At 42.8% G+C, this 21,626-nt stretch overlaps 1 protein-coding gene across 3 annotated transcripts in view; it reads left to right on the forward strand.

Moving 5' to 3' along the window:
* ACMSD (aminocarboxymuconate semialdehyde decarboxylase) overlaps window positions 1–21,626 on the forward strand; it is a 58,197-nt gene that overhangs the window by 6,361 nt on the left and 30,210 nt on the right. For 2 of the 3 annotated variants that reach the window (XM_027055909.2, XM_027055908.2), the window contains exons 2-6: window positions 162–206; window positions 8,900–8,996; window positions 14,226–14,275; window positions 15,705–15,941; window positions 20,220–20,313. In XM_027055909.2, coding sequence (XP_026911710.1) covers window positions 162–206; window positions 8,900–8,996; window positions 14,226–14,275; window positions 15,705–15,941; window positions 20,220–20,313 — 523 coding nt within the window. Of the gene's footprint in view, window positions 1–161; window positions 207–8,899; window positions 8,997–14,225; window positions 14,276–15,704; window positions 15,942–20,219; window positions 20,314–21,626 lie in introns of those variants that run through there. The other variant, XM_027055910.2, reaches the window with a different exon arrangement.

Genomic DNA, 21,626 nt, shown 5'->3' on the forward strand with positions numbered 1-21,626 from the left:
AAATATCAATATCGAAAAAGTGATACATGGGTGTCAGGGCAGAAAATGGGAAGGTCATAACCTGAAAGATTGGAGCTCAGGACCCTCTGCCACAGGGATACCCCTTTATTGCAGTCATCCTTATTTTGTTCCTCCAGCCTGACTGTGCTTCTCCTCCACAGAGATTCGGCTATGGAGGCTGGGTGCAGCTCCAACATCACAGCAAGGTGAGTTTCTCCAAAGTGTGTATGTACCTTGGACCAGGGACATCCTGAGCCTGAGATGTTCTTGCAGGCAGGCCTCCATGGAGCTCAACTCAGGTCCTCTTACTGACTTTGTAGTAGGCAAGGGAGCAGCACTGAGTTTCTCAAAATGACTAGGAAAAATGAGGGTGAATTCAAAGAGCAGGATTTAGGAAACTAAAATTGCAATTTGAGAAGCCATTAAGAAATATTTTTTTTTCCTTTCTTTTTTTTTCCCTCCGCCCTAGAATCAATTTTAGCATTTATTGCTCTGCCTCAAGGAAGAGAGGTGGGCTCCTTCCATAGGTTATTACATTATATTAAGGCCAACCAAATAAATGGCACAGTTTAAGTTTGAGCACAAGCTGGAGAAATTAAACACCGGAGACAAGGAGGAGAAAAAGCCATCGCTATTAAGGGTTGTTTGGTAAGAGGAAAAGCAAGAGGAGGAAGGGCTGGGGCAAAGCATTCTGCAAATAACGAGGCCCACCTAAAAGTGAGCTGAAGTCTAGCCCTGCACACAGGTCAGGACTGACTTCACTTTCAGAGGCATTTTCTGCTCTGGTGGAGCTCAGAGGGAACATTCCTGAGCTTCCTGCTAGACATACACAGGCCCTGGGAGCAGGCCCTGGAGGAATTGTGGTCTGGGAGGACACAGTTACCATGTGCAGAGGTAACTTGGGAGGAGTGTAAATTTGGGGGTCTCACCCCAGATCTACCAACTCAGGGACTCTGAGGGTCAGGATGGCAATCCATGTTTTGACAAGCCTCTGGGGATTCTGAGAACCACTGCCTTAGACATTCATTCACTTACTCACTGATTTATATTGACTCCTATTTTGTGTTAGGCCCACCAGTCTAGACACCAGGAATATGCTGGTGAACCAGTCTGAGACACTGCTGCCCTCATGGTGCTCAAATTCTAGGGGATGACAAATGTGATCACTACAGAGAATGGAATGAAAAACAGTGCTGTGGTTGCAAGTGACTGGGGAAGATTCACTGGGCTGGCTGCTCAGGGAGCCAGCTAAGACTTAGAGGACAGGAAGGAAAAGCCTGGGCAAGTAAGTGTCCCTGGATGAGGAATAGCAGTTGCAAAGCCCACCAAATGAGAAAGAGCTGTGTTCAAGGAACAGAAAGGAAGGGAATATGGCTGAAATGTAGTGAAAGAGGGAGACGACAGAAAATGAGATTGGTGAGGTAGGCAGGGGCCAGGTCATGGAGGGATGATGGGGACATGCTGCAGAGTCTGGATTTATTCTCAATGCACAGATGCTCTGGAGGGTCTTAATGGCTTAAAAAGACCACCTTGATGGCTCTGTGGAAAATGAACAGAGACAGGCAGAGTTTAGGGAGCCAAGGGGTGTGAAGAAGCCAGAAAGGTGGGCAGAAGCCTCATCAGACGGGGTCTTGAAGAACAGGTGTAGGCCTTTGTACTTGATCCTGAAGGCAGTGGAGAAGAAAGAGTTTTGAACATCAGAACCTCTGGGGTGGCTCGTTTTCACCTTCATTAAAGAATGCCCACTAAGTGCTGGTTTAGACACTGTGCTACACTCCTCCCATTAAAAGTGCTAGTTCTACCCCAGGAGCTGATGATCTCAGCTGGCCTCACATCTGCCTAAGGAAGAGAACAGTCTGGGTGGAGCTGATTTCAAGGCTACTGAGAAGCCCCAAATGCAGGACTGGGAAGTCTGTGATTGGTTTTGAAGTCCAGTTTGTAACCTTGGTACTGCATTTGAATGACTTTCATTTCATTTTGTTTTTATGTCAAGAGATTCATAAACAGGGGCGCCTGGGTGGCTCAGTCGGTTGAGTGTCTGACTTCGGCTCAGGTCATTATCTTGTGGTCTGTGAGTTCGAGCCCCACATCAGGCTCTGTGCTGACAGCTCAGAGCCTGGAACCTGTTTCGGATTGTATGCCTCCCTCTTTCTCTGCCCCTCCCCCACTCATGCTCTGTCTCTCTCTCTCAGTCAAAACTAAATAAAACATTAAAAAAATTAAAAAAAAGAGAGATTCATAAACAGTAAATCTCCTAAAGAAAACAGGAACGAAAACATTTCATATCTACCACCTACATATTTCCAGCAAAATTGGATACAATTAAATAGAACAAACAGTAACACTCTTCTTCCTTCTCAAAAACAAATCAAAACACAACAGAACCGGATCTGTATTTTTCATAATTATAGTGGTCAGGGATTACAGTCACTGGAAAAACAACTTGCAAATGTAAATAAATATGGAAATTAGGCTAAGCAATGAGAAAATCCAGTATTTGGTAGTTGAAATTTCTTTCTGCTCTCCCACATTCTTTTGAACAAATATTTTGTAGCCCCCATGACTGATTTACCTTGGAGACTCTTGTCCTCTGAAAAATCTTTCCAAAACATTTCTCTGGTCTTCCCCATGTGTTTGTCTTCTTAACCTTTGGTTTTTCATTGCTCTTGGAATGAATCGAGCTTTGTTCACAACTGAAACACACCATTTGTCATTTGGTTGAGTATTTATAAAAGTATAGGTAGCAAGTCAGTTTGTATGGCCTCCTTTCAGAGCCGGTGGGGGGAGAACACCTGGGAGCATTTCAGAGGGTAGGCATGGGGTCCTTTACAAATCCTTGGGTCAGAAGCATCAAGAACATCCACTGAGTGCTTTTCAGGCCCTTGGGAATACAATACAGACATGCGTGCACATGCACATACACACATACACATTATTTCTATCTGTTTAGCATTTTCACACATACTATTCTGCGTGATCTCATTAGGTTCCTGCTCTCAAGATTATTTCCCCCATAAAGAAAAACCTGGAGCACCTGGGTGGCTCAGTTAGTTGAGTGTCTGACTTTGGCTCAGGTTGCGATCTTGTGGTTCTTGATTTTGAGCCCCACATTGGGTTCTGCTGTCACTATAGAGCCCACTTCAGATCCTGTCTCTCACTCTCTCCGCCCCTCCCCTGCCCATGCTCTATCTCAAAATAAATAAACATTAGAAAGAAAGAAAGAAAGAAAGAAAGAAAGAAAGAAAGAAAGAAAGAAAGAAAGAAAGAAAGAAAGAAAGAAAGAGGGAGGGAGGGAGGGAGGGAGGGAGGGAGGGAGGGAGGAAGGAAGGAAGGAAGGAAGGAAGGAAGGAAGGCAGGCAGGCAGGCAGGCAGGCAGGCAGGCAGGCCTACCCAGTTTTTCACCTGGGTCCCAAGCTCAGGACCTTCCATCCCTATACAGTTGAGATGCATTCATCCTCCTGCTGTGGATGTGTTCTCCATTCTGGAAGCTCCCAGAACCCCATACTATTGGGATTCTTTGGAGGCTTTCTCATGTAGACACGTTCAATTATTAACTCCATTTCTAGAAGTGGTGGGAGGACTGGAAATTCTAAGCTTCTCATCATGGCTTGGTCTTTCTGATGACCAGCTGCCATCCAGGAGCCATCCAGGAGTCTACTCAGAGTCACATCAATAGAACAAAAGATGCTCCTGGTGCTCTACCACTTAGGAATTAATGAGGGTTTTAGCAGCCCTAAGTCAGGGGTTCAAAGACCAAATGTTAAAGTAAGAGATGCTCCTAGGGCTCTTATTACTTAAGAAATTACAAGGGTTTCGGGAGCTTTGTGCCAGGAACCAGGGGCAGAGACCAATAAATATTTTTTCTATTATCTCTCATTCCGTCACTGGGGAGCCAGGAAGCCACTCAAGTGGATAAAGAACACACAGCTCACCCTGCTTCAGATTCTGTCTCCCTCTCTCTGTCTCTGTCCCTCCCCAGCTCATGCTCTCTCTCTCTCTCTCTCTGTCTCAAGAATAAAAAAATAAACTTAAACACACACACACACACACTTTTAATGACACATGCAGTAACGGTCATTTGAATACCAGACATATTGAAACTTATTTGTGGATAGTATTAGAATTAGAATGTGAAGAGCGCCTGAGTGGCTCAAGCAGTCAAGCGCCTGACTTTGGCTCAGGTCACAAGTTTCTTGAGTTCGAGCCCCATGTTGAGCTCTGTGCTGACAGCCTGGTGTCTCCCTCTCTCTCTCTTTCAAAAATAAATAAGCATTTTTTTAATTAAAAAAAAAAGAATTAGAATGTGAAAACCAGAAGTGTCACAGATTAGGGTCCCTGGAAATCAGACTCTGAGACAGAAATTAGCATGCAGGAGGCTTATCAGGAAGTGTCGGACAATGGACACCAGTGGGAAGTGAAGAGAACGAAGCAGGATAGAACAGAAGGCAATGTTGAGCTGTGATGTTTCAATGGAGCCTCAGCTAACCTACCTGGAGCTCTAAAGCTAACCTTCAGAACTGTCCCAAGTTGGAGGTGCAGGAGGACAAAGAGAGAGGCCTTTATAACTCTGTGTCAACCAGTCATTGGAAGTGGGCTGCCCTGGAAATGAAGCAGGACCTGGAGGGAGGGAGGTGACTCTCCTCAACTGAGGCAGTCTTCCTATCTCCCCATAGGGGCTGATAGCCCAGAGCTGTCGGCAACATTCCCAGAAGCTGGGAGAAAAGGTCTTTTATTCCTGCAGGAGGATTGGAGCAGCATATTACACCATCCTGGGAAGAGACCTTACACATCACTTACTTTAAACTCTTATTTTATAGTTAGTATCTGAGGTTCTGGGAGGTTAAGTGTTTCCACATAGGATCCTGGTCTCCTGACTTCTTCAATACCATGACTTCTATTATGTCATGGTGTTCTGGCTTTAAAAATATTAGAGGTATATTTGAAATGGTTTTTCTGGGTGACAATCGTTGGTTGGGAAGCTTTTAAAAAAAGAACTTGGTTTTCCTTAGAGAGTTTAGAAAAATGAAATTTGTTTGTGGGTTGAATAAATTAGAGCAGCTTACTCCAATTATTTGGTTATTAGTTTAGTTTAAGATCTTGGTTGACACTGATGTTAACGTTAAAAACATAACCCAAGAGACTCCTCTGTCCTACCCCCAGCACCAAGTGCTGCCCTCTGAGGCACATTTGCAGCCCTGAAAAGACACTGGGTCCCCAAATGTAAAGTGAGAGGGATCAAGAATTGATTCTTAACAATGGCTGTCAGGTCCCAAAATTCTGGCTGAAGAAACAATGAGAATTGGGAGCCTATTATGGGACACAGCCGCTTCTCTGTGGTACTTGACAGTCAGAAAGAGTTCTACTGACAGTTACTGTCATTCATTAGCCTTACCATGGATCCAACAGGAAGGATGTGGAAAGAGAGGTTTAGTGAGTGATTCTCCTGCCATGCAATGAGTACAATCCCCTCAAAAGATCAGAACGTTTAGGAAATGATAGTAACTAACCTTTGCCTACTAGATAGCCCCCAATTACCAGTATCAGTGTGGTGGTGTGGAAAATGGCTCCATAAACTTGGGTCTTATCCCCGCCCTAAACCAACTTAGTGTATGACTTTGGACAAGTCACTGCATCCATAAGATGCAAGAGTTGAACTAAATGACTCATTTCTTCTTTAATGTGCTCTTCTTTGTCTGAAACCAAAACTTACTCATCTATCTCCCAGAAAAACCCAACTTCCTCCCTTGCCATTGATAATATATGGTAAAATTTGGTCCAAAATGATTGAGCATATTCTCTGACCTGGTGCTAAATTCTTTACAAACATTCTACTATTGGGACACCTGGGTGGCTCAGTCAATTAAGGCTCAGGTTGTGATCTCACAGTTCATGAGTTTGAGCTCCGCATTGGGTTCTCTGCTGTCAGCACAGAGACTGCTTCAGATCCTCTGTCTCCTCTGTCTTTGCCCCTCACCCGCACACACACTCTCTCTCTTTCTCTCAAAACTAAATAAACATTAAAAAAAATTTTTTAAACATTCTATTACTGAATCTCCTCTTTCACTCAGTGTTCTAAGATGCAAACAAAAGAACCCACTCTAGCTTGCTTAAGTGGAAAGGCAGCTCACAGACCTCCTGGGAGGACAAAAGATCAATCCATGAGGCTGTGCTAACATGCACAATGTCCAATCATACCTGGGGGGGCGGGGGCTGCATCAGCAAAGATGCAAGTGCTGCCTCTTCTAGCCAGAGACAGGAACCTCACACTCAGGCTGAGACTGGAGACCAAAGTGCTACCATTTCTGCTCTAGACACGTCTGATACCTCAGACAGCACCCATACCAGAAGGTAGCTTTTACACGCATGTTAGTACCCTCACTACAAGGGAGGCTGGGAAAGTGAAGTCGGGAATCTCCCTCATAAACTTCCCTTACACACAGAAGTGTTCCAAGGATGCTGGGTGGCCACAAGCATGACAAATATAATCATCTACATTTTGCAGATAGAAAAAGTGAGGCTTCAGCCCAGATATTCCCTAACTTGGCCAATTCTACTGTAGTAAGTATTTTCATGAAATTTAAACCCAGGTTTGTCAGAATACATGCTCTTCAGCACTCTGCTATTCTGATTATTTTATGGTGTTTAAGCTTCCCTACTTAGGAGTAAAAGAAACATAAAGCCTCTAATTTGGCAAATAAAAGTTTATTTCTTGATTTTTTCTTTTACCGTCATTCCTCTCCCCTCCCTTCTTCACCAAATGGAAAGACATGTGTTCCTATATTCTCTTTGTGCAATCAGTATCATTCAAGATTCTTGGTGGCAAATAACAAAAACCAACAATGGTTAGTTTAAGCAGAAAAGGAATTAGTTGCAAGTATTTTAAGCCCCTCAAGAATTACACATGCCTAGGGAACCACAATCATAAGATGTGCAGGTGATTGAAGCCACAGCCAATGCCAATGCCACACCACAGGACTAGCCTGGCTAGGGCATTGCTGCCTCCTAGCTGGACACTGGACAATGCCACTGGTACCACTGCCAATGGACACAGCATGTAGCCACTGCTGGCATCGCTGGGAGAATAAATTCACTGATCCTGTCTTTTTGCATCCCTTGATCTTGATTAAAACCCAAGCATTGACTGGTCAAGCTTGGGGCAAGGAGAGCAAGTATTGGAGCTTTGGAGCTTTATCAAAGGGAGTCTGGGACCTGCCTCCACCAAGACTCTCATAGGAGATTCCCCAATCTGGGAAGGTTGTTCAGATGCTGCCAAGGTCAGAAAAGGATGGGAACTGAAATCAATCCTGATGTCCAGAGACTCAAGTCTGCTGAGTTGTAGACATCTGTCTCAGTTACACAAGTCACTTGCTTGCTGACCTTTTCCATAGCCATCAGAAATGAAAACATAGGGTCGCCTCGGTGCCTCAGTCAGATAAGTGTCTGTCTTTGGCTCAGATCATGATCTCACAGCTCATGAGTTCAAGCCCTACATCAGGTTCTGTGCTGACAGCTCAGAGCCTGGAGCCTATTTCAGATTCTGTGTCTCCCCCTCTCTCTCGGTCCCTCCCCTGTTCACTCTCTGTCTCTCTATCTCTGTCTCAAAAATAAATATACATTAAAAAAATTTTTTACAAAGAAATGAAACATGAATCTGAGGTCTTACTTATGCATGCCAAATATGAGCAGTCTGCCACACGTGAAGGTAAAAAGTAGCTGGCTTTCTCCATGTAGGAGGCAGGGAAGGTCTTATCCATGGAATAGAAGGGTGGAGAAGGAAGCTGTGGCAAGGCCTGTGTGCAACTCATGATCAAGCCAAGAGGACGAGCAGAAGGGCAGAGGACTCCACCAAGCAGAGCACAAGGCCTTTGATCACCACATACCCACTAGGCCAAATCGTATAGGGCCAAAGGCAAGTCTGAGCCCCTGAAGCACCACAGAGGTAGTGTGCCCTCAAAGCAGGGGAATACCAGGGGATAGTCTAGTCCCTAATTAGCCACACATCATGAATAGCAAATACTTACAATAACCAACACTTAACATGTGTCAGATACTCCACTTATATGGATTACCCATTCCATGCTTACAACATCCCTTTAAGGTAAGTAACATTATTATTCCTATTTTAAAGATGAGAAAACTGAGTCTCAGAGATGTTTTTTTAACTTGCTCAAGGCTACACAGTAAGTGGTAGAATGGTGATTTGTACCTGATCACTCTGATATCAAAGACCTGGATAAGACCTTTCCCTTTTCTCTAGGGATCACCAAATGGAAGTCCAATTTAGAGGAACCCTGCACTGAGTATTAAACATGGTGTATACAGGCAGACATGATGCCTGGTGGAAGCCAGCAGCTCAGCACCAAATTTCATACATGCTACTAAAGTGATTCACTTCATTGCCTGCCTCCTACTGCAGGTGTTGACATCAGTGAGACTTGCTCTGTTAGATAAATCATTTACTGTCACTATCCATCTGTTGCTCCTCTATAAAACAAAAAGGTTGGACTAGATGTCTATCTTAGAGGCCCTTTCCAAATCTAAAATGTTATGGATCTGGATTTTTCCAGACACTAGGCCATCCTCTCAGGTCTTGCAGCGAGCAGTTCAGATCAGCAAGGTGACCAGCCATCCTCAGTATGCAGCCCCAAAGGGCTATGGCCATGAACTTTTTCTCTCTATGTCCAGCCACAGACACTCACAGAGCACACCCCTTTGATTCAAAGTCAACATTAAGGCATGAGGATAAAAAGCTGAGGCCTGTTAAATGAACAAACTTCTACTTCTTTGAGGACTAAGTAAAAACCCCTAAAAACATTAGGGGAGAACCATGTTCCAAAGCATACAATGAAGAATAAGTAAGCTTGGGCCACCTTTTGCTGATGTGAGTTTTGTCTCCTAGGGGGAAGCAAAGATGCTGAAAGATGGGAGGGTCTTCAGAGTGGTCCAAGAGAACTGCTGGGATCCAGAAGTTCGTATTAGAGAAATGGACCAAACAGGTACTTACGACAAGAAATGCTACCAATGTTTGCATCTAATGTAAAAGGAATGTCTGTGTCTAAAATCTGTTGACCACCACTTTATGTGATTTGTGTGATAAACAGCTTCTGATTGCCTTTTTACCACAGGCCAGCCTATTACAGCTTTGCTGGGGGAGGGATGGGACCTTCCACTTACAATGTTTTGGGAGTGTGGATTTAAATTTTTTTTTATTAGGTATACCTTATTTTAAAGTAGAATGCTATGTCATCAAAAAAGATAAAAGTGGCATTTTATTACTTTAAACTTTTTAACTTCAAATGTCTTTACTTACTATAAAGTCAACTAAAACAGTAAAAATTAGAATTCACAGATTAAGGATGCCAATTGCTTGTTTAGTCAGATTTGGGAATCCATTTTCTTTCTATGGTTTGTCTCAGTGCACAGTACACAGAACATCCCCATTGACATATAAGGGGTGGGAAGGGTAATAGTTAAAAAGAAAGTTAATCATATAATCTCAGAATACTCTACAATGAAACTAATCCAGAACTCTGAAAGAGGAGAATTAGGAACGTCTTGTTTCAAAGCTGAATCACTAACAATTTCTAAGAACTGCTTGGTTTTCCTTATCTTATATTTAAGATATAAAGGATTTATAATTTAAAATTAGAATTAGAATTTAAAAGAATTTCAGGACCACCTGGGTGGCTCAGTCAGTTAAGTGTCCAACTCTTGATTTTGGATCTGCTCATGGTCTCACAGTTAGTGAGATCAGGCTGCATGTCAGGCTCTATGCTGACAGCGTGGAGCCTGCTTAGGACTCTCTGTCTCTCCCTCTGTCTCTGCCCCTCCCCCACTCTCTCTCAGTCTCTCTCTCTCTCTCAAAATAAATAAACTTTAAAGAAAAAAGAATTTCAAAGACTATCTAAAATAAGGTATGATGGCCACGTTGTGCTTTCACTTATTACTACCTGGTTGACTGTGCCACCTGAGGAACATATGTTCCAAGAAGCTACACTGAGCCTTCTGGACATGCAAGAGCTGTGCCCATGTGCTATGACGGGGAACTCACCACTGCAACACCATCAGGCCTAAAATTTGACATTAGTGGTCTAGATTTAAAATGGAAAACAAATAATGCATATACATAAATGAAAGAGCAGTTTAGAATTAGCAGCTTCTTTATCAAAGACCAATTTATGAGATCTTCAAATATATACAGAGACAGCAGAAGATGTTTTATTCCAAAGTCTGCACAAAATGAGTAACCTGCCAGCCCCAAATGAGGAGGTAGTCTCTAGCATGTTAGAATTTGTTCTAGGATTGGGGCGCCTGGATGGGGTGCCTGGATGGAAGTTAAGCATCCAACTTCAGCCCAGGTCATGATCTCATGGCTTGTGAGTTCGAGCCCCACACTGGGCTCTGTGCTGACAGCTCAGAGCTCAGAGCCTAGAGCCTGCCTCCAATTCTGTGTCCCTCTTTCATTCTGCCCCTCCCCTGCTCATGCTTTCAGGCACTCTCTCTCTCTTTCTCTCTCAGGAATAGATAAACATTAAAAAAAAAATTTTTTTTTAAGAATTTGGTCTAGGGGCACCTGGGTGGCTCAGTCAGTTGGGCATCTGACTTCGGCTCAGGTCATGATCTCACGTGTGTTAGAGCCCCGCGTCAGGCTCTGTGCTATCAATTCGGAGCCTGGAGCCTGCTTCGGATTCTGTGTCTCCCTCTCTCTCTGCCCCACCCCCACTCATGCTCTGTCTCTCTCTATCAAAAAATGAATAAACATTAAAAAAATTTTTTTTAAAAAGAATTTGGTCTAGGATACTTTTGGTCAGGTACTGCTTTACATATATTTTTTAAACAATTAAAAGTATATTTAAATGGCATTCAGGGGCGCTTGGGTGACTCAGTTGGGTAAGCATCCAACTGTTGGTTTTGGCTCAGGTCATGATCTCACAGGTTCGTGAGTTAGAGCCCCACACTGGGCTCCAAGCTGATAGTGCAAAGCCTGCTTGGAATTCCCTCTCTCTCTCTCTCTCTCTCTCTCTCTCTCTGCCCCACCCCACACGCATATGCTCTCTCTCTCTCTCTCAAAATAAATAAATAAAGTTTAAAAAAAAAAAAATAACTGGCATTCAAATTGAACATTGCAGAAGGTCTCAAGCATTTCTGTAGACTATTCCACAGAACACAAGAGTATGTGCCCCAGTTCTAGAAGTATATGAGGTGGGAGGAGAGCAAGACAGAACAAGCTTCCCAGACCTAGAGCAAAGAGCAAGGTTTTGCTCTAAATGTGAAGCTTGAGGGGCCCCTGCGTGGGTCGGTTGGTTAAATGTCTGTCTGACTTGGGCTCAGGTCATGATCTCGCGGTCCATGGGTTCGAGCCCTGCATTGGGCTCTGTGCTGACAGCTCAGAACCTGGAGCCTGCTTCAGATTCTGTATCTTCCTCTCTCTCTCTGCCCATCATGGCTTGTGCTCTATCTCCAAAAATAAATTTAAAATGTTAAAAAATAATTTAAATGTGAAGCTTGAGCAAGGACCCACCCTTTCAAAGAAAACTTAGTAGAAATGACACTCAGATAACTGGTGTCAGCACCACTGCCTACGACTGCAGTTTAGATGAAGTGTGCTTCCTTCAGTTTTTGTTTTGTGTTTAATTACATGGCTATCCTTGAGAGAACCATTGTGACTAACCTTTGCTGAGCATTTACTTTGTGCTAGGCACAGCTCTCAGCACCTACCATGTATTAACTCAATTAACTCACTATAAATTAACTCACTATAACAACACTAGGAGATAGTATCTATTATTATGCCAATTTTATAGATGAAGAAACTGAGGGACGGAGGTTAAGCAATTTGTCCAATATCACACAGCTTGTAGGGAGCAGAAACAGGATTTGAACCCAGGCAGTCTGACCCAAAGGCTTAACAACTATATCCTACCACCTCCATGGAGGTAAGAAAATAAAATGATGAAGGCTCAGCATAAAAGATTCCAGAAATCCATGCCATCTTCACTGGGAGGGAAATGTAACTGGCAGCCGCTGGGTCTCTTCACTACAAGATCCAACGCAGAGCTGAGAAAGACCAAAATAAGGTATCAATGAGATGACATTTTTGTGTCTCCAAAGCCCTCAACTAGGTTGAATTCTTCTTGAAGCTGGTTCTGGAACCAACCCAGGAAGGTTAGAATTGGTGAGGGATGGAGTGGGGGAGCTCAGTCCTCTCTACATGAAGGAAGCTAAAAGTCCCAGAGAAGTCAGAGGGATGTGAGCACATACCTGCTCACATTTAATCCTCCCTCAACAGTACCTATTGTTACCTAAGGAATGCAAGGAGGTTAAGTAATTTGCTCAGGATCACACAGCTAGTAAATGGCAGAGCTAGGATTGTACCTAGGGCCGCTTCTCTCATTCCACCACAAAAGCTTTCCCCAAACCTCTCTCAGGATAAGGATCACATGTGGTGCTTGCTAAAATTCTTTTTTGGGCCCCATCCACTGAATCAGAATGTCCAAAGGAGGGCCTAGGCACTTTTTTTTTTATAACAACATCCCTTACCATTTTAATCAACAGGTAAATTTGGGGAATATCGTGCTATGTCATAGGGTCCAAGACCCCTGTTTTAAAACATATAAGCTCCAATTGGATTAGATTTGGTTTTTTTCCCTTTCAGCTCCCAGAGACCAAAGAATATGTATCCAAACCAACCAACTTACAAATTGTGCAATTTACCATGCTAACATGAGATCTATGATATGCAATGGCCACTGGGGTATAGGGAAAGAGCAACGTTGGACAGGAGCCTCATTCCACCACTTTTAAGCCATGTGACCTCACACCTAATCTACAAACTGTAGAAATGAAATAGAGCAATGTAAGCAAAAATATTCAGGTAAAACGTAAAGATTTTACAATTGAAAGGAGCTTATCTGTTTTCTACTAATCAATGAACGTAAATATTATCTTGTAACAATGTTTTGACAGTGCTCTCTAATCAAACACTGTCATCTCTAGTCCTCACTAAATAATGGTTTATTCTTTCATTCATTGGGTCTGGTCTACATGCCAGATACCTCTCTGGACACTAGAGATATAGACAGGCTCATGTGGTTTTTACCTTCAAGGAGGGGAAACCACAGAGTGAGCCACTAAACACAGTAGTGACAGACTGCATAGAAAAGGAAAGGAATGGAACAATGGGTGAGACAGTGGCTGGAGTTGGGGAAGACCTCTCTGAGGAGCTGACATTTCAACCAAGAACTAAAGGTGAAAAGGAGCCTATCCTATGATGAGCCAAAACAAGAGCATTCCAGGCAGGTGGAACAGCAGGACAGTAAAGTGCTCCAAAGAACAGGCAGGAGGCCAACAAAGAGCAATGGGAGCCCTGGGAGAGACTGTGTGGGGCCTCCTACACCATGTTCAAGTCTAGATTTTACTCTAAGTGTGATGAAAAGTCCTTGGAAGCTTTAAGCAAGGAAGTGACTTGATCTGAGTTTTACCTCTTACTCTGATTTCCGAATAGAGAACAAATTGTATGAGAACAAGAATGAGGGTAGGAGACCAGTTTGGAGCTTCTGTAGTGGTCCACATATGCCTGTGGCTTGGACCAGGTAGTAGCAAGAAATGGGAAAGATGGGCAATGAAAGGAACTGGAGCAGAGCTAACAGGACTTGCTAGTGGGTTGGATGTGGGTAAGGCAGAAGGAGGAACCAGCTTGGTTGGGCAGCATCTCTCCTAATACCCCAGCTCCAGGAGCTTGAAGACTAGAGATTTTAGGCATCCTGGTTGCTGGATTCTGGGACCAAACCCAGAGACCCATTCTGGGCATTCCATTCCAGACAGTGGGACTCCATCCAGAGTCCCTTAGGAGATGAATTAAAAGGGAAGGTGGCTAAGAAACTGTCACCCATGAACTAAAATGAAAAGCTCTGAAAGAATTAATGGAAAAATGACTTGCTTAAATAAAACTTCACAGGAAGGAGGGTAGAAATAGCTCTTGACAAATGGGGCAAATTAATTTTTTCTTGAATGATGTCATTTTTGTCCAGCCTTCATCCCTCCCCCTAGACTTGGGGCTGAGGGATAAGGGAGGCCTGCGGCAGAGAGCCTGAGAGAAGAGAGACAGGGAGGAGCAGCAGGGGAGGGGAGATTGAGATGGAGACTTCCTGGGCCTGGGGAAATGCTGGAAGAGTGACTGGACTATTCATGTCATTGTCTTTGTCTTTCTTTGTGTCTGTGTCTAGGGGTGACCGTGCAAGCTCTTTCCACAGTTCCTGTCATGTTTAGTTACTGGGTAAGTGTGAACCTGAAATCATCTCCTTGGTGGATGGAGGCCCATGTCAGGCTCACAAGAGAGTAGACAGATACCTCAAGTCTTGACATCACCCCCACACACACCAATTCTCCTTCTCTTTAGAGACCAGCAGTCACCCCCAGCTTCTCACACTGCAGTGTCGCTTCCCCAGCCTTTTTCCTAGTCATGTTCTTGCTCGAGACCCGCACGGTCCAGAATGGTAGCCAGGAGCCACGTGTCAGTAAGTGACTTACATTACATTTCCACTGAATGGGTCAGTTCTAGACTCAACCTTAATCCCACCAGAACTTGCCTGTCTCATGATTCATTCCTGCACTGCCTTGCTGAGTAAATGACAAGCAAGTTTATTCTGAGACGACAATGATTACAGAGTGAGAGCGATAATAATGGCCTCATATGTTGCCTCTCCCAGGGAAACACACGGTTCAAAATGGGATTCCTGCAGTTGGATGCCTTTCCCCAAGTGATCAAGTCTCACATGCTGAGTTTCAGGCATGATTGCAAGCCTGTGGAAGGTCATTTTTGTACATAGCTGGGGGTGCACTAAGTATCCATTCAACCAAGTAAATATTCATTTGTGTTGTGATTTAAGGAGCAATGGAAATAGCACCTGCTCCCACATAGTTCCCCCCACCTGTGCTCATAGTCCAGCATTAGTATTTTAGTCTTTACCCGTTCCTGTGATTAGACTCATTCTTTAAAATAAAAATACCCTAAGATTTCAATATGGTCAAACTTATAAGATTGCATACCATTTTGACTGGACCACTGGAATTTCAAGAGAGTACCAAATTCCTGGCAGTGGGGTGGGATGAAGTTAAAAGGAAAGAGAACAATAAAGAAGGGAAAGTTAGGGGAACAGAGAGCCAACCATCTGCATTCAACATTTTGCTAAGGTAACTCTTGAGTGTCACCGCCAATGGGAAGGATGCAGAGGAACACAGACAGGGACAGGAGGGGGTCCCATGGTGAGGTATGACAAGGAGGTGTGCTGCTGGTGGTGTGGGGCACTCACCAGGCCTTGCCTCCTGCCTGGAGGAGCTGTGGTGCTCTGTGTTCAGCCTTTCAGGCCCTTGTCTGAGCTGGGGTGGGCAGGGGAGTGTGGCCCATCCTCATTCCATCTCTTCTACAGAATGACAGCAGGTCCAGTAACTGTGTCTATCCCTTCCAATGATAGCTTCAATTTTCTAATCAATCAGCAATATACTAGCAGTTTTCTTTGCATTTACAGTGATCTGCTTCAGGGTCCCCTGCAGCCAGTGCCTATTTGAACGTGCCCCAGCTTGTTGAGGGGTAAAGCCATAGAGAATGACAAATGGTTCAGCCCAAGGGAGGTGTTGTTCAGAGCAAATATCTAAAGAAGTATAGGTTTTGAACATTATGGTTCTCCCTTACCTGTTTCTACCAGGCCAAACCTCAGGACACTCTAGACCTGTGCCAGCTTTTAAACAACGACCTAGCTGCCACCGTTGCAAAGCACCCCAGGAGGTTTGTGGGTCTGGGGACATTGCCCATGCAGGCCCCTGAGCTGGCCGTCAAGGAAATGGAGCGCTGTGTGAAGGAGCTGGGTTTTCCAGGGGTCCAGATTGGCTCCCACATCAATGAATGGGACCTGAACGCACAGGAACTCTTCCCCATCTATGCAGTGAGTATGCAGCGCTTGCTCAGCCAACGTGCAACTGGGCCAGGCACTGTGCTCGGTGCTGGAGGACAGAATATCAGTGTGCCACTCCCCTGGCAGGGGGAGAGAAAGATGCCTGATGACATGCTACACACAGCAGGAAACGTGGACAGAGTCCCCCAAAAGGAATGGGCCATTCCACTAGAAGAGGGACAGGTAGAAATGCTTCCCTGATCAGCCCAGAGTTGGCTCAGGAAAATCTCTTACTTTCCATCCCTCATGCTATCTTCCTACTCTTTCATTTGGAAGCTGAAATATTACCCTCATCGCAGCCATGGTGTAAAAGACCATGCTAGTGACATGCAAAAAAAAAAAAAATTTTTGCTTTAGAAAAAAAATACTTTTTAAAATTATGAAGTGATTTTGAAGAAATTCTGGAAAATATAGAAAAGCCCAAAGAGAAAAACAAAAATAAACCATAATCCCACTACCCAAAGGTAAATAACCACTGTTATTATATATTTCATTTGACTTTTTGCTTGTGTGTTTCTGCATATATCTATATTTTAAATCTGAATTCTACTACATATGTGATTTCATATCATAATCAAGAATTTCCAATATATATCAAAATTCTTTTAATGTGTGATTTTTAAATAACTGCATAATATTCCAACATATGGATATATTTTCATTTATTTAACCAGTCCTCAATTAAGATACTTCCTAAGCCATATATTTTGAAAATGTATAATTAAAATATGTAACACAAAACAAAGCCACAAAATGCTAACATTTGATGAAACTAAACTGGTGAGTATATATGGAAGTTCATGGTACTATTGTTTACAACTTTCTATATTTGAAATATTGCATTACAAAGTATATTTTTAGGAACTCAGTGCCATTTTCATCTCTTAAGTATCCCCCTAAAGTGTCCACAGTCCCATGATCCTCTCTACCAGTCTTCCTCCACCCTGCTGTTCTTTCTGCAACTAAATCTGCTTTTCTTAGTATCAGGAATCAAGATGCATAATTCTACTTTCAATTGCACTTTTTTATTTCTTCCCTCCTAGAATTATAACAGTATTGTTTTCTATTCTTTTCATTGCAAATGGAAAATCTTCAATAATGCATTAAATAGATGTAGGTGGACTCATTAGGCACTGTAATCACTGATCATTTATGTATTCCTTTAATATTTATTGAGCTCTGACTACATGCAAAAATTTTTCCATGTCTGTTATCTGTGGACACTGCCCACCAGTTGAGGGTGGGGGGTTACCTATTAAATTGCCTCCTAAATAACCTGAAAGATTTAATGTTCCTCTAAATATTGAACTCCCTGGAGATTACTGGCTGCAGTGGCTGACTGATGCAATGAATGTTTTCTAGAAACTTTAATGGGCTCTGAAAGAGGATTTATTTACTTGTGCATCCAAGTTGTTTTCAACACACTGTAAGAAGCCTTCGACTGCAAGTCATTTTATTATTCACTGGGATTGGGTTTATGAATTACTAAGGAGCTCAAAAAGCAAGAGCTACCAGTTGCCATCCCAAATGGATATTTTCCATATAACTAGCTCAACCCATCACTCATTCTAAATAAGCTTTTTTGGGGGGGCTGGTCTCTTGGGGGATTCAGGAGAGCATCCAGGCCCTGGCTGACTTGTGGTATCTTGGGGATGGCAGCACAATTGTTTGGTTAGCAAGACTTGGCAGCTTCACTAGTCTCTAACTTGTGTCAATAACATGGCTGAAGCAAATGAGAGGAGTTACCATGAGCCAAGCTGACTTTGTCATTTCAAGGGGATCCTGGAGTTCCAAAGTGTCTAACCATCCCCTTTATCTCCGAGACTACCATTCTTAGTGGGTGAACCCAACCATACATGCTCAGGTCAGTTTTCAGGCACAAAAATGATCTTGTTACAAGTATGAGGCAGACAGACTGATAGTGGCAGATTGCCTGCCTCTCCCATTTATCAGCTGTAAGACCTGAGTGAGTTACCTAGCCTCTATTTGCCTTAGTTTCTTTCTCTGTAAAATGAGAGTAATAACAGTGCTCATCCCAGAAGGTGTTATGCTAAGTGAAATAAGTCAGAGGAAGACAAATACTATATGATTTCACTTTTATGTGGAATCTAAAAGACAAACGAACAAATAAGAACAGTAACAGAGGGGAAGAAGCTGTGGGATGGGCAAACTGGGTGAAGGGGAGGGGGGTACAGGTTTCCAGTTATGGAATGAATAAGTCACGAGGATGAAAGGTACAGCACAGGGAATATTGTCAACGATATTATAATAGAGTTGTATGGTGACAGAAGGTAGCTTAGTTGTGTGAGCATAGCATAACATACAGAGTTGTCACACTGCCATATTGTACACCTGAAAGTAATGTAACATGTGTGTGAACTGTATTTCAATTTTTAAAAGTACTCATCTTATAAAGGATTAAACTAGTTAACAACTGTAAAATTCTTATAACAGCTTTGGCACATGGCAAGTTCTCAATTAATATGAGATATGATTTTGAGAGTTTAAGTGCCTTTTTGTGTTCTCTACAATGCCTCACATACAGAAGGGATCAAAAGTATTTACTAATTTGAATTGAATAGAAATGTACTGTAACAGTCACATAGAATAAAGTTACATCCTAATGAGGAGTCAAATCTCACCGAGATACCATGATTTTGTAACTTTGTCAAGTCAATCCATCCGAAAAAGATGACCCAGACTAATTATCAGAAACTAATTAGCTTCTCTTCCTTCTGCCCCCAGAACCTGATGAATTAGAAGCCCTTTCTCTCCAACCTACTCTTTACCTACCACTTCCAGAATCCCTTTCTGTCCAAGAATTGCTTTTCCATTTTATTTTTTTTATTTGTTTCATGTTTATTTATTTATTGTGAAGGAGAGAAAAGACATGCATGAGAGAGAAAAGAGAGAGAATCCCAAGCAGGCTCTGCGCTCTCAGCACAGAACCCAATACAGGGCTCGATCTCATGACTGTGAGATCATGACCTGAGCGGAAATCAAGAGTCAGACACTTAACAACCGAGCCATCCAGGCACCCTTCTTCTTCATTTTAAAAATGCTTAAGCCCAGAACTTGCATTGCATCAGCCCGTTTAGCCCACATATTTATATGTAAAGGTAGGATGAATCACTCCAGCACCTCAATATTATTTGGGAAAGATGCGCTAAGGAAAATCTGTTTTGAACCTTGTTAAGCACTCATACTCAATGCCTATTGAGGGAACTTTTTTAAACTAAACATTTTGTTGCACAAAAGTCATTCCATCCAGATAGGATTTCCATTTCCCAGAAGGCCCTGGAAGGTTTGCCCATGACATTCATCTCAGTACCTGCCCAGCTGAGGCACTGACGGCTCTTGATGTTCTAAAGTCATCTCATTCTCAACAGACTGTTCAGGGACTCAGCTAGGCTCCTAAGGCTTCATGAGTACCCAGAGATCCCCGGAAATTTCCATCTGGTGTCATGCTCTGAATGGCTGACGGCTTGGGTCAGGCCAGCCTGCTCCAGGCCAGTCATGAGCCCCTGGCCACCAATGCATCACTTCTTCACTTTCTACATCCTCAGGTTTCTAAGTGGGGGGGAAATAAGGGAACACGCTAGCCCTGACTGTATGGATACAATCTGAACAATCCTTTTCAAAGAATGGATCAAGTCGGAACCAGCAGGGAGAATTTCACCTGCATCTGATGTGTGGGATCAGTCCTTAAGCATTTTGCTCTCAGCCAAAACAGTTGAATGATGGATACTTCCTGTGACTTTTTTTGCCAAACAACATATTAAATTCATCAACCTCAAAGGTAAATCCACCAACCCCCTTATTAATTCTAAGTGACATTTTTATTTTCTAAGCAGGAGCAGAATTTCTCAATGACTCTTTTACATAGATCAAGAAACAACTTCAAAAATATTTTAACTTATTGGGGCACCTGGGTGGCTCCATCAGTTGAGCTTCTGACTTCAGCTCAGGTCCTGATCTCACAATTCGTGGTTTTGAGCACTGTGTTGGGCTCTGTACTGACAGCTCAGAGCCTGGAGCCTGCTTCAGATTCTGTGTCTCCTGTCTCTCTGCCTCTTCCCTGCTCGTGCTCTGTCTCTCTTTTGCTCTCTCAAAACTAAATGAATATTTAAAAATTTTTTAAGTATTTTAGCCTATTTACTCAGATCAATATAGACCCAGAGAAAAATAGTTTTCCTAAAATAGTCCACTATATTTGCTGGCTCATCCAAATAACTCTCACTTTCTCTCTCTCTCACTGCTTCTTTAAAGGTGGCTGAAAAGTTGAACTGTTCCCTATTTGTCCACCCCTGGGACATGCAGATGGATGGACGAATGGCCAAATACTGGCTCCCTTGGCTTGTAGGTTTGTGTCAGCTCAGAGTCTGGAAAAGAGGACCAAGCCTTTGAGTTTTTTTCCAATTATCTCTGGAACACTACTATGTCAAAAAGAGAAAGTATGAATAATGAACAGGATTGTGAGTTCCTGAGCTTTTAGATAAATGCTGTATATATTATCTTATTTAATTTTAGTCATATCCACACAAAACTCTTTGATGTTGACATCATAATAACCATTTTATACGTAGAGAAACTGAGTCTTGCAGTGGTTAAATAAGTTGTCCAAGTCATGCCATTAATAAGTGAAAATGGAATTTACACAAATCTGTCTGACTCCAAAGCTACCTCATTAAACAGACTCCCAAAAAGGTCCCCAAAATAACTAACATGCCTATCTAATAGATTTTTTTAAGGAGCCAATAATAGCATCAGGTCTTGCAAATGAGAACACTGGAGTTACAAGTAGAATTTCCAACACCGAAGGATCTGAGGCCCTATATTGTAGATAACCCAGGCTTTTAATTTTCCTATTATCTGCTTCTCTCTTCTGCTCTTTGTTCCTGCACTATTCATTCACGGTTCCACATGAGAGTAAGGGAGAGGAAAAGAGGAGAGACCTCTGCTTGGCCTATCCAATTTCTCCTTATTACCCCTGATAACAAGAAATGGAGACAGGTGTAACTGTGGCCACAAGTAAAAAGTGCAACTCATCTATAAACCCAATGAATAGTGGGATTCCCAGATGAACAGCCCAGGATTTTCTTTAGGGAAGCCATTATCCATTCTCCCCTCAGCCTAATTAGTACAAGTAATTATAAAGGAACCACAATGAAGAATTAAATGGAGCCATATATTGAAATTAAGAAAACTGAATTTCAGTTCCAGCCAGTCTCTATTTCTATAACATGTGGCAAATCACTTTACCTTCTTAGGCTCATTTCTCATGTTAAAATGGGAGAGCTGGTCTGGATTATCTTTCTGCTCTGACATTTTATGCCTCTGTGATTTCTTTTTTAGACCATTGTATTTAGTAAGGCAGCTTCCTACCCATCCCCCACCAAATTCTCGAGCAACAATTAGCAAGAAGAGATAACCTAAGGGCGACCAATGCTGTCCAGCTCCAAAGAAAATCTCATCCTAACTCACATAACACTTTGACAAGTCCCACAAACTTATTTACATTACAGCCTCCCACATGAAAAATAGAGGAGAACATATGCATAAAGAGTCATTTCATTATTCATTTATGCAACAAATATATGTTGATCCTGTCCAGCATGCTGGGCCCTGTACCTAGCACTTTGGATATTGACATGGACAAAAAACCTCTGCCTTTCT

Source organism: Acinonyx jubatus, chromosome C1 (assembly GCF_027475565.1).
Source record: "Acinonyx jubatus isolate Ajub_Pintada_27869175 chromosome C1, VMU_Ajub_asm_v1.0, whole genome shotgun sequence".
NCBI lineage: Eukaryota > Metazoa > Chordata > Mammalia > Carnivora > Felidae > Acinonyx > Acinonyx jubatus.